Source organism: Heterodontus francisci, chromosome 14 (genome assembly GCF_036365525.1).
Source record: "Heterodontus francisci isolate sHetFra1 chromosome 14, sHetFra1.hap1, whole genome shotgun sequence".
Classification (NCBI taxonomy): Eukaryota; Metazoa; Chordata; class Chondrichthyes; order Heterodontiformes; family Heterodontidae; genus Heterodontus; species Heterodontus francisci.
This window is the reverse complement of record NC_090384.1, coordinates 54,639,991-54,652,805: the sequence shown is the minus strand read 5'-3', so window position 1 is coordinate 54,652,805 and position 12,815 is coordinate 54,639,991. Positions and strand designations below refer to the sequence as shown.

Genomic DNA, 12,815 nt, shown 5'->3' with positions numbered 1-12,815 from the left:
TGGTGTGCAACGTTGCCAAGATCATTATTTCTGTGAATGTCGCTATCTTGGCAGCAACCGAAATGAATTCATCCTATGCCAGTTGGCCCTACCTCCATCTTCGGCCTTCCGAGAGGAAACATAGGCTGGCTGCTCAAAGACAAAGGTTACCCGCTCAGTGGCTGATGAGCCCCACCCCTTCCACCATCCCACTTTGTGAGCAGCGTGGGCTTACAGTGAGCCACTCGGAACATCGTCAAGAGGGCAATTGGTCTCCTCAAACAGCGCTTCTGATGCCTTGACCTTTTGGGAAAGCACTGCAACACATGTCAGAGCAGGTCTCAGAGTTTGTGGTGGTCTGCTGTGTCCTCAACAACCTCATCAGTATGAGGTCACAACCATTACCTCCAGGGATCTGGAGGCCAACACAGGAGGAAGAGCAGAAGGAGGGGTAAAAGGAGGAGGAACAAGAGGAAGGACAGAGTAGTCATCCTGGATCTCTTATAACTGGATGTACTGTGAGAGAGCAGATTATCAGGCTCTGATTGTAGTGAAAGAAATTCCCTACACCAACATGGGCCCACCATTGTCTACTGCCATATCCATCGGAGGCTGCCCATCATAGCATCCTCTTGTTCACCATCCAACAATAAAAGCCAGTGACAAAAACCTTTCCCTAATATCTTTATTCAACAACATGTCCAATTATGCAAACAGAAATCAACTATTCACCCTTGTGCATTCCCTTCGCGTCTGTCATGGAGGTGCCTTTGCCTGTCCTGGTGCTCCTACGCAATGTTACCCCAGTGGCTGCAGTGGGAAGACTGCTGATGGCCTTGTCTCGAGCACCCCTGGGCCTTGTGGAGCCAGCTTCAGAATGCACTCCCTTGGCGTGGGCAGCAGCAGTCTGGGCTGGCTATTTGATAGGCAACAGCAAGGATATACTGATGGAGTGGTGGTGCTGGGAGCCAACTGCTTTCATCCTGAGAGAGGACAAAAGGTTCATACAAACAGTGCCACTGCCTCTTCCATGTGGCAGTACCTCAGCAATCCTAGCGATCTGCTGGAGCACAGATTGCTGAATTTCTGAGAGCCCGCATGCCCCTTTGTGTACTGCAATCTGCAGCCATGATAGCAGCAGTCTGAACCTGCATGGCACCAAGTTAGCAACAAGCAAGAATCTCATGATCTCCCTCTGAGCTTCCACTGCAGCACTGAGATATTGGGTGGCTTCCACCTGTGCTGCAGTGAAAGCTGAGATAGCGACCACCAGACACTTCGCCACAGTTGGGTCTGATAGTGCTGTCATGGAGTTGGCCACCCTTTTACAGTGGAAAGGATGAGCTCCAAGATCTGTGTGATGTCCTGTGCCAAGTTGGAGCCGGTCTCCTCCATGCTCCTTGATAGTGACAGGAAGCTCTGCGGCAGGTCAGGAATCTTGTCGTGCATGCTCATCATCATTCTTCTGTATCCCACCGCACCAAACTCCTAATCTGAGTCCCCTGCAGCAGAACCTGTCCATGACTTCGCTTTCCAGTGAACTGGAACACAAACTATCCTTTCCCCTGGGTGGTTGCAAACCATTGGTGCCCAGTAATTCACCACGTGCAGATTCCAAATTTACACTGGCCTCTAAGATATGCCTAGTGCCAGTATCTGAGCTCGTGACTGCAAGTGTCAGATCAAATGATGGTGCTTCCTCATCACTGGTGTGGGGTTGCTCTCTCCTTTTCCTGGATTTGCTGCAACTAGCCAGACGGGAGTTCTTGGGTATCTTGGGAAAGGGTTGGGTTGAGGGAGGGGAGTGGGAAGGAAACAGGGGGCCCATGTTCACACCATCTGCAGCTTCATGCTTCATCAGTTCATGCCAGCTCTCAGGATGAGGGTGAGGAGGAAGTTGAGTAGCGGTATAAGACAGTAACTTACTATCATCCCCAATGGTCTCAGCAATGTCTGTTGCAGCTGGCCCCATGATTTGAAGTGCCATCTCCTCCATCAGACTGAATGGATGGAGTCATATCAACCCCCACAACCACAATCTGCCCCCCCCCCCACTTATTTCTGTGGTTATGAGCCACCTTGTACCTGGTCCTACGAGAGAGGGCAGAATGCCAGTAATTATGTGGCACTTTGTCTAAGAGATATGCCTGCCACAGCTGAATAGATGGAGGCATGTGTAGACAGTAAGAGGTGGGTATGAGGTTAGTATCAGTGGAAGGTGTGTGTGGGTGAGGTGGAGTATGTGAATGTTAGGTGCGAGTCCTGACTGCTAGTGGGTGCTGCTGGGTTAGTGATGGAAGTGTGGTGCATTGAGCAGGTTGAGAGGCTGGTGGTTTGGTGAGCGTGAGAGGTGATGTGAAGATGCATTCACTGACCTTGAAGATGTGTGTGAGGTCATTAAACTTCTTCTCACACTGCTGACAGGTCCTCGGCGCATTTACCTCCCTTGCAATCTGCTCCCACTCCCTGTGGAGGGACTGGCATGAGTGCTTCCTGGCCCCCCCATGGAAACATTGCCTCTCTCCTTGAGTGCACCTCAGACTATTGCCTCCAACATAAATCTTGGCTCCCTCTCCCTGAGCTGATGCTCCATTTTTCTTCACCTTCAATCTTCATCTATATCCTTTTTGCAGCCTTCACTTCTCCAGTGCATTTTCCCTTTAAGAAGGGTAGACTGCCATTGAGAGCTGGAGGCTAGCTAGTACATGTGTCAGTCTCGTATGCTCTTAGGCCACCCCTCAGCATTGTGTGCGCAGCCAGCCAACAGTGCGGGTCACACTTTGCTGCACACCACAATCATGTAAATGGAGAGACAGCATGAAACATTCCTCCACTAGGACTGGTGCAGGCAGGTTGCAACTTACGACCACTACACCTGAGTCATGCTGCAATCAAACTTTTAACCTATGGCCTTTTCTCAGGATATCAGCTTTGGTCAGCTGCCAGGAGATGCCAAGGACCACCAATATATAATTTTATCTCTGATTTTCTAATCTTTATTCTGCTGCTTACCCTTTCAAAATAGCGATAGTATTGTATTGTCAGTCTGTGACCATTAGGAACTGGGATTGAAACTGTTCACGTGTATTTTGCATAGGACCCTCACAGCCAGCAGAAAGTTTATATAATAAATGTGAACATAGGAATTTATAATGGTAAAACTTGATACAAAGATGTAATAAAAATGTGCAAAAGGAAATAAGATTTTGTAAATAAAGTGCATGCAGATAAAAGATTTTCAATATATTATATAGATTGATGTTTCAGTATACACAAGTAAAACTCAATTACCGCAAATCAGTACAAATAAGAACATAAGAACTAGGAGCAGGAGTAGGCAATTCAGCCCCTCGAGCCTGCTCCGCCATTCAATACGATCACAGCTGATCTCATCTTGGCCTCAACTCCACTTTCCTGCCCGTTCTCAAAAACCGTTCAACCCATTTCTAATTAAAAATCTGTCTATCTCCTCCTTAAATCAGCACAAGTCGTCACAGACTCGGTGAGCCGAAGGGCCTGTTTCAGTGCTGTATCTCTAAATAAAATTAAATGAAAAATAATACCCAATGTCCCGGCATCCACCTCACTCTGGGGTAGTGAATTCCATAGATTTACAACCCTTTGAGAGAAGTAATTTCTCCTCACCTCTGTTTTAAATCTGCTACCCCTTATCCTAAAACTATGACCTCTCATTCTAGATTGCCCCACAAGAGGAAACATCCTCTCTATGCCTACTTTGTCAATCCCCTTAATCATCTTATATACCTCAATTAGATCTCCTCTCATTCTTTTAAACTCCAAAAAGTAAAGGCCTACTAAATAATTAACAAATAATCCCAGAAGAAAATATATAAAACTCAAAATGCCACGTTAAACATAAATTCTGTTCTGTTTTGAGATGTATAATTCTCAATAAACATAGTTTAAGGGCATTTACTTATATAGTTCACAAAGTTTAGCAAACCCTTCAGCTCTGAATGTGGGACTGTGGCAATTAAACTTTTTTCTAATTCAGTCTTGGGTTTTGGGCATTGCTGGCAAGGCCAGCATCTATTGCACACAAGTTACCCGAATGCTCATACAATGAAGTGATTTGCTAGGCCACTTCAGAGGGTGATTAAGAGTCAACCATATTGATGTGGAACTGGAGTTACCTATAGGCATGCCAGATAAGGATGTAAGGTTTCCATTCCTAAAGGACATAAGTGGTCCAATAATGTTTTTATGACAAACGATGATTATTTTTACTGCTACCAGCTTTTTATTTTGAGATTTTTTGAACTGGAATTTGAACTCAAATTCACTGGATTATTAGTCCAGGCACCAGGATTGCTAGTACAGTATCAAAACCACTACAATACCATACCCTGTTCTGCTGCAGAAGGTCTCTCTCATTCTTCCTACTAGAGTTTCGCTACATATATTTTCTTGGAGCTGGACTGCCATCTGTTGTTTTGCCTGACTTTTCTCCTTTATAAGCTAGCAACAGATAACCTACTTGTATACAACTGTCAATAATACTTTGAACTTTGGCAATTAAAGTTGGTCATCCCATGGCATATCTGTTTACAATTCGCCCTCCCTCTCACTCTTTGGAGGGCAAGGACCTGGACTCTACTTGGCACTTCTGCATGGGCTCAATATTTTCATACAATAACAGAGCCAATATTGGGAACTCAGTAGAGTGTGAAATTGAATCTGTATTCTACCATTCTGTGGCATCTACATCAACCAAGCACACAATTTGCATCCTCAACTTTGGACAATTGCAACTCAGTTAGTAACGGCCGTAAATCAACAGCACAAAACTTTAAATATTTTGGCATTAATTTGGCATTCATACAGAGATCATGAGGATGACCAGCGCAGAAAACGAGAATTTCACACTGTTGCAGGAGAGTGCATTTTCCTATTGAAGAAGTGTAGAAAGTGTTTCATACAGCATCAAAGCTGTGCCATTCCTGGAAGAGCTTGATGCTCTCTGTGGAGCCAAAAAATGGAATATGTTTCATTCCTTAGTGCTGACATCCATCATCACAGTAAGAGTGAAGGAAGTATTTAAATCCTGTGAACTATAAGCTAGTGTTGCAGTTTAGTGAGATGAAATTTTTTATAGCCTCTTTCATCCACTGTGGCCCTTAGCTCTGCCTTGAATAATTTGATGAAAATGATGAAGTATTTATGAGCACTGCATTTCAGTTCTAAATTGCAATGCAATTTGCAAAACCCTGCTCACCTTCAAAAATTCTGTGACAGTTCCTCACAAAGGCAGCAATTTCAATAAAAATGAAATGGCAGTAGATATTTTCCTTCACTGCCTATATTGGTAATGAATATAAAGCATTATATCTGATTACCAAAACTAATCACCATTAGACTAGATTTTTTATTGCATTGTTATTGCTTTGAACTACAATTCCAATCCAATACTTCGTTTTATGACACTGCTGGGGAGGCGGTGGTGTACTGGTATTGTCACTGGACTAGTAACCCAGAAACCCAGGTATTGCTCTGGGGACATGGGTTCGAATCCCACCACAGCAGAAGGTGGAATTTGAATTCAGTTAATAAATCTGGAATTTAAAGATAGTCTAATGATGGCCATGAAACCATTGTTGATTGTTGTAAAAACCCATCTGGTTTACTAATGTCCTTTAGGGACCTGGTCTGGCCTACATGTGACTCCAGATCCACAGCAATGTGGTTGACTCTTTCATGCCCTCGAAATGGCTTCAAAATCGCAAGCCACTCAGTTCAAGGGCAATTAGGAATAGGCAATAAATGCTGGCCTGGCCTGCGACGCCCACATCCCATGAATTAATAAAAAATGTTTTAAAAAGCAGATGTTGCTAATGCAGTAGAAGCGTAGAGACCTATGTCGTCGGTTGAATTAAAAGGCTGCATCTTGTAACAAAAACAATTTTGCCAGCAGCAAAGATTAACAGGTACCACTGATTCTGATGGGGAAAGGAATGCTGTTGGCCACCATTCTGTTCTGCCTATTGTTATAAGGGTTTTATTTTTTGTACTCAGAATTCTGTGTGTTTTAAAAACTGAGAAAAGGATTTTTGCTCAGTGGAAGACACCTGCAAATAGTTGAAATCTTTGCAATGTTTTGAAATCTTTGCAATATTTAACAAGCTGAACGTTATGGATGCTTTGAAAGGAAGTTTAACTTGTACAAGGACAGGAAAGCAAGCAATTTCAAGGAAACCACACAGGTTTTACCTTCCTCAAAGCAGCTTTTTTGAATGACAGGGAAGACTCTGTATCTGGACATGTGACCATTTTCAGGAAGATTTTTTTCACTTTGGACCCTTTAAAAAGCCAATGAGATGGATTAAGGGCAGATATTTGAGATCTTTGCTTTGACCTGCCTGGAGCAAGAGAGGAAGACCCAGAGAAAAAGACCTCGCTCTGTAAAGGAATCCTACACCTCTTGAAAAGAGATCCTGTATTTGAAAGGTTGCAGATTCCTGCTGCCTCCTGTGTTTTGGGAGATCCTGAAATCTGAATAAAGCTTCTACTGCTAGACTGCTGCTTCAAAACCCAAGCAGACCTGTTGCTACACCTTTGCTGAAAGACCTGTGTGATGCCTGCTGCAGTTAAATTGCCATGAATACCCACCCATCACAGACTGTTCATCAATCTCGCCTGGAGAGACTTCAAGTGGCATCTGACTATTCGACTCTGGGACACCCCACTGTACCGTAAACATCCTACCAGAACATGATAAATTCAATCATTTTTATTCTTTTTCCTTTCTATGCCTAAGAAACAGCTGTAAATCAAAAATCCTTTTCCCAGGCTCATTATTTTGTTTTGAATTTATGCATGAAGGTTAAGAAAATAAGGAGTTTTCCATAAAATTTATCTCATTAGTGGTTAAGACTTATTTTTTCCTTTCTAAATGAATAGTTAGTGGTTTTGTTGTTTAAAGAAAACTGGTTTGGTGTGTTTTTTTCTGGGGGTCAAATAAACTGTTTAATTTGACTATTCTTCAACAGGTGGGAAACTTTGTTTGATATGCTATGTCCTGTGGAGTAGTGGGAGTGAATTAACAGTGCATTACTCCCACCTTGGTAGTAACACTATAATCAAACTGAGCCCTCAGCCTATTTATATAATCTAATAATGCTGGCATTTATGGACTTGACTCTGATCTTGGGGAGGATCTACAGTAAGAAAACTAATCTCAGAGACATTCTGTAACATAAATGGGCCTATCCATCAGCTGACAGCCTCAGATCCAAATGACATTGTTGATTTACTGCCAACTAATTCTCTATCTTGATAAGACATTTGAATATTCCACTGCCAGACTAATGTCTGACAAAGTAGTGGTCGAATTTTCTCCAGACTTTCAGAATCCTTCAAATATATCAAAAAAATAGAAAATAATGTAACCATATTTAACTTTTAGTATTCTGTTTCGGTTACATGATGATCAGAATGATATACAGATGTAGAAACTGGTATGCATTGTGCATATTTTTCAGGAGTAATATGGATGCAAGGGATACCAATTTAGCAGTGGGAATCTCATCCATACTTTAAACATGCTCGCCTGAGCAGGTGATAAGGACAGCAGCCAAAAGTCAGTGGTGTCCTTCTATACATATGGATTATATCATCAAGACCTGACTACAGGCTGCCTCGCTATGGCTTTCCTGCTGTGCAACCCTAGGACGGAAGAGGATCTGTCCAAGAAGAGGTCAAAAAAGAATTTTTTTTTCTTTTGTCAGGTCAAAAGCAGCAGCATCCTCAACTGGGAAGCTTAAGCTTCTCCTGCACCGAACATTTCCCCCTTCCTGAGAACAGCTTAAAATCAGGGCTTTAGTATCTGTGCTAAATTGCATTAAATCAACGTGCCATTCAATAAAGTTCAATTGGATAGCTGGTGGATTTTGCAACAGCGTCCTCATGTCTTTTACCAGATTTGAGGTGGAATTTTAACTTCTTCCGCTTGGCATAAACTCAGCAGTTAGGGAATTAAAATCAAAGCAGTAGACATAAAGCTAGTTTACTATGCCCCTGTCATCTTCCTGCCACTGGCATAATAGGCAGTTAAAGCACTCATGTGACACAAGTCTGGAGCTTCATCAATAAATTTAAATTTGTGCCTTATTACATAGATACTGCACTGCCATATCCTACAAGAATAATTTGGGCTGTTGTCATTCAGACTCCTTGCTGTGATTTTTGAAATATACCCTCTGCGGCTAACAATAAAAATGAACAGTGTCTCTTTAAGTAAGGAATGAAAATATTACTGTACAATTATCTCACTTTTACTTTTCACTGGTGGATGTGGGGGAACATCAATACCAAATGACTTCGGACTTTTGGGTTGCTCTTGGTGTCCCCAGTCTTCATCCCATTCCTTTTTAAATTTCTGCTCCTCTGCTTCTATCCTGAAAGAACCAATCATTATTGCACAATCAGATGAACAAACATAACTGTGATCTGCAACATCTTTAGTTCCTTTGCTTTCAATTAGGCAAGAAAAAGTCCACAATTACCCTGAAAATAAAGAATGCTGAGAATTGAAACAGTTGCATGAAAGCACCTGATGTATCACTCAACATCAAGCTCTGCCCTGTTATGTACCTTCAAAGAATTGAAGGAACCAAGCTGAATCGCAATTTGAAGATGTGGATGGATCACCCTCTATTCATTGATGCTGTTCTTGAGAGGATCCATATGTGCCGTAGGCAAAACCAACAGGCAGTTGCAGTGGTTCAAGGCAGCAGCTCACCACCACCTTCTCAAGAGCAATTAGGGATGGGCAATAAATGCTGGCCTAGCCAGCGACGCCCACATCCCATGAATGAATTTAAAAAAAAGAGGCCCACGGTCGTGAGCAGCAGCACCCAAGGAGAGCTCGCCACTACAGATCACCATACATCTACAGGTTCCGCATGACATACCTGCAGATGTCAGAATGCCAGTGTCTGAGGCGACTGTGGATGTTGAGAGAGGCAGTGACACATCTCTGTGCCTTGCTGAATGATGACCTGCAGCCCAGGGGCTTTGGGGGACATCCTCTGCCTGTGGCCCTCAAAGAGACAGCAGGCTCTCAATTTTAACTCCTCTGCATCATTTCACGGGCCCACCGGAGACCTTTGTGGGGTCATGCAGTCAGTAGTGCACTGCATCAGGGAGGTCACCGATGCCCTGTTCTGGAGGGCTGGTGACTATATATGCTTAACGACTGACCCCGAAAGCCAGACCCAGAGAGGCACCAGTTTTGGCTCCATCGCGGGATTCCCACAGGTGCATGGCTCATAAATTTCACCCATGTGGCCATCAATGCTCCCGCCGGGCGACCAGCTGAATACGTAAACCGTAAGGGCTTCCACTCAATGTGCAGATTGTTTGTGGTCACCGGAAACTATTCATGCAAATCTGTGCCCACTTTCCAGGCAGCTGCCATGATGCCTTTATCCTGCACCAGTTGCAGTTGCTGTTCACTGAAATGGCTTGGATGGAAGGGTGGCTTCTTGGAGTCAAGGGCTACCCCTTGCAGACATGGCTCCTGAAACCGGCGAGACACCCCAGCACTACTGCAGACGAGCGATACAACGCCAGCCATGGAGCTACATGAGCTACTATTGAGCAGGCGATCGGCATGCCGCAAATGCGATTCCACTGCCTGGATAAATTGGGCGGTGCCCTCCATCACGAGACGGAAAGGGTAGCTCATATCGCTGCTGTCTTCTGTGCTCTGCACAACTACACACTCAATAGCGGGGAGGCCTTGCAGGATGAGGAGAGACATGAGCAGGAATCATCCTCAGACAATGAGAACGCTGAGGACTTACAGCAGGGAAGGCACACAGGAAGACAGAGAGCATCCAGGCACCGCATGCAGGGCGAGCAGCAAGCTAGGGATGCACGGCAGTGCCTCATTGGTCAAAGGTTCTCCATGCCACAAGAACCACTGTGGGTTCTGCAAGCCACACAGCATCCTCGTACCCCTGTTGTGCAGCAGTCTGCATTTGCAAATTCTTTGCGTCCACCATTACTGGCAGCAAAATACTGAGCCATTTTCCATATTACTGTGTCCGTGGAGACGCACGAATGATAATGGCAATGATGTTATTCCATACATTGGCAATTCTGAAAGGCCTTTTCTGAATAGGCTTTGGTGAGTCAGGTGGTCAGTTACTCGCTGTAGAATTCCTAGCTTCTGTCCCGCTCTTGTAGCCACAGTATTTATATGACTGCTTCAGTTAAGTTTCTGGTCAATGATAACCCCCAGGATGTTGATGTTGCGGGATTCAGCAATGGCAATGCCATTGAACATCAAAGGGAGAAGGTTAGATTCTCTCTTGTTGGAGCTGGTCATTGCTTGGCACAAATGTTACTTGCCAATTATCAGCCCAAGCCTGAATGTTATCCAGGTTTTGCTGCATTTGGGCACAGACTACTTCAATATCTGAGGCGTTGCGAATGGGACCATATTTGAGCTGGTGCACGAGAGTGTCCGATCAAGTGATGACGCTTCTTTATCAGAGGTTAGGTGTAGCTCTCATCTGTCATAATAAGGCTGAATTAGCTGGCCAGGTGGCAGTTCATGGGTTTCTGAAAGCAGAAATGCAAAAGGGAGTTGGGCTGAAGGAAGGGTAGGGAATAGTGTGGAAAACAAGAGGTCCATGGTGACACTATCTGCAGTTTGCGCTTCATACCAGATAGCAGGATGAGGATGAGTTGAGACTTGAGAAGTGACGTAAGGCAGAAATATACTGTAATCCTGGATTTTCTCGGCAACACTGGATACAATGGCCTCAATAGCAGCTGGCCGCATGATGTAGAGCAGTGTGTTCTCCAGAGGGCTCAGTTGATGCAGGCATACCTATTCCCTGCTGCTTCCTACAGTTATAGGCCACTTTTTCCTGCGAGAGAGGGGCAAGAACATCAATGAGTGTGTTGCATTGTGATAGGGTGATGTGCCTGCCATAGATGAACAGTTGGAGTTATGTGGAAGCTGCGAGAGGAGGGTGTGAAGCTGGCAGTATTGGTCAGTTTGTGAGGGAGAGTTGGAGTATCTTAATATTAGGCATGAATCCTGATTTCTGATGAATAAGTCATGTGGTGTGGTGCATTGAGCAGTGTGATGTTGGTGGAGCAGTGGGTTGGAGATGTCACGTGAAGATACATTCACTGACCTTGACCAGCCATGTGAGGTCACTGAACTTTATCCGGCACTGCAACCAGGTTCTCAGGAGCAGACTCTGGGAATTGACCTCCCTGGCCACTTGCTTCATGCTCTTCTCGGAGTGCCTTGTGGGCTTCCTGGCATCCTGTGGGAACATTGCATCTTTCCTCCTTTCCCCCTCTATCATTAAGGCCTCCAGTGCCACATCAGAAAACCTGAGAGCCCTCTCTCTTGCTTGTTGCTGCATCTGCTGTGGTTTTTCTTCCAGCCAAGTCTTCCAGAGACAGTTATAACAGCTCCTGTTGCTCCCCTTTATGAGGGGCAGGTTGCCTTTAAGAGGTCCAGGCTAGCTGTGCACCATGTTAGCCACACATGGTCCTAGGCCCCCAGTTTGAGTGTGCAGCCAGTTAGCAGCTCATTCCACACTGGTTTGCATACGGAAATTATTTAGATGAGTAGGCAGCACAATGTTTGCGTGCTACCTGCTTCAACGGGAACAGGTAATCGTGATCACTGCACTAAAAACAGGTCTTATCCAATTTTTTCCCCCACTGCATATGACTTGATCACTAACAGCTGGAGAGATGTCAATTCTGTTTATGCAAGACAAACTGTGGGACTGTCACTTAGCTTACGTCTTTGTTTTTCGTTTCCATCTCTCGTATTTCTTGGTGTATTTCAATTATTTATTTTCCATAACTTGGTTGAATTACTCCAAATCTTTTCACTGATGTCTAATTTCTTAATTCTTTCTTCTCCTTTACTTTCCCTTTATGCTGTTCCGTCCGATTCCACAAGAGGAGATATTCAACCTCATTTTGTCCCTTTTGTGGCCAAAACATTGAGGTTGTAGAGACAAATTTCAGGTCACAATCTCTCACCTGCAGTGTCCCCTGGAAGTGTACTAGCTGTCAAAATGGAAGCCAACAACTACGAGGTGTGCAGGGTGCCTGCCTGAAATAGACATGAGGGCCAGTGTGTGCAAATTGGGGTTTTAACGCCAGCTCTAGGACCACTGTCAAAACTGGTGATCAACTGGGCAGCATTTGTGCCGTGCATGCTTTGCCCTGATGTTTCAGGTCATCAGCGGTGTAACCGACGGTCCTTAAAAGAATATTGGCAATAGTGGGAACCCATCGTGGGAACTTCATCTGAATTCCTTTCCATTGATGTAGTTAGGTGTATATCACGCAGCCCGTTTTACAACATTAACTTTATGAGGTCTGCTTCTTTGGGTAAAAATTTAAATTCAGACCACAGTTTTGAATCTATTGTTATAAATCATGTGCTGATTGTGATTATTTGACAGTGATCACTGTCAAATGGCACACTGACACGGAACACAAAAGTCTGAGTGTATCAAGCCTGTATCCTCAGTACCTTGCTCTATGGCAGCGAGGCCTGGACAACGTATGTCAGCCAAGAGCGACATCTCAATTCATTCCATCTTCGCTGCCTCCGGAGAATACTTGGCATCAGGTGGCAGGACCGTATCTCCAACACAGAAGTCCTCGAGGCGGCCAACATCCCCAGCTTATACACACTACTGAGTCAGCGGCGCTTGAGATGGCTTGGCCATGTGAGCTGCATGGAAGATGGCAGGATCCCCAAAGACACATTGTACAGCGAGCTCGCCACTGGTATCAGACCCACCGGCCGTCCATGTCTCCGCTTT

At 44.6% G+C, this 12,815-nt stretch overlaps 1 protein-coding gene across 6 annotated transcripts in view; it reads right to left on the bottom strand.

Moving 5' to 3' along the window:
* The window catches only part of ush1c (Usher syndrome 1C), a 309,503-nt gene that overhangs the window by 148,978 nt on the left and 147,710 nt on the right, over positions 1–12,815 (bottom strand). For all 6 annotated transcript variants that reach the window (XM_068046233.1, XM_068046236.1, XM_068046237.1 and 3 more), the window contains exon 14: positions 8,269–8,393. In XM_068046233.1, the coding sequence (XP_067902334.1) occupies positions 8,269–8,393 (125 nt within the window). The remainder of the gene's footprint in view (positions 1–8,268; positions 8,394–12,815) is intronic.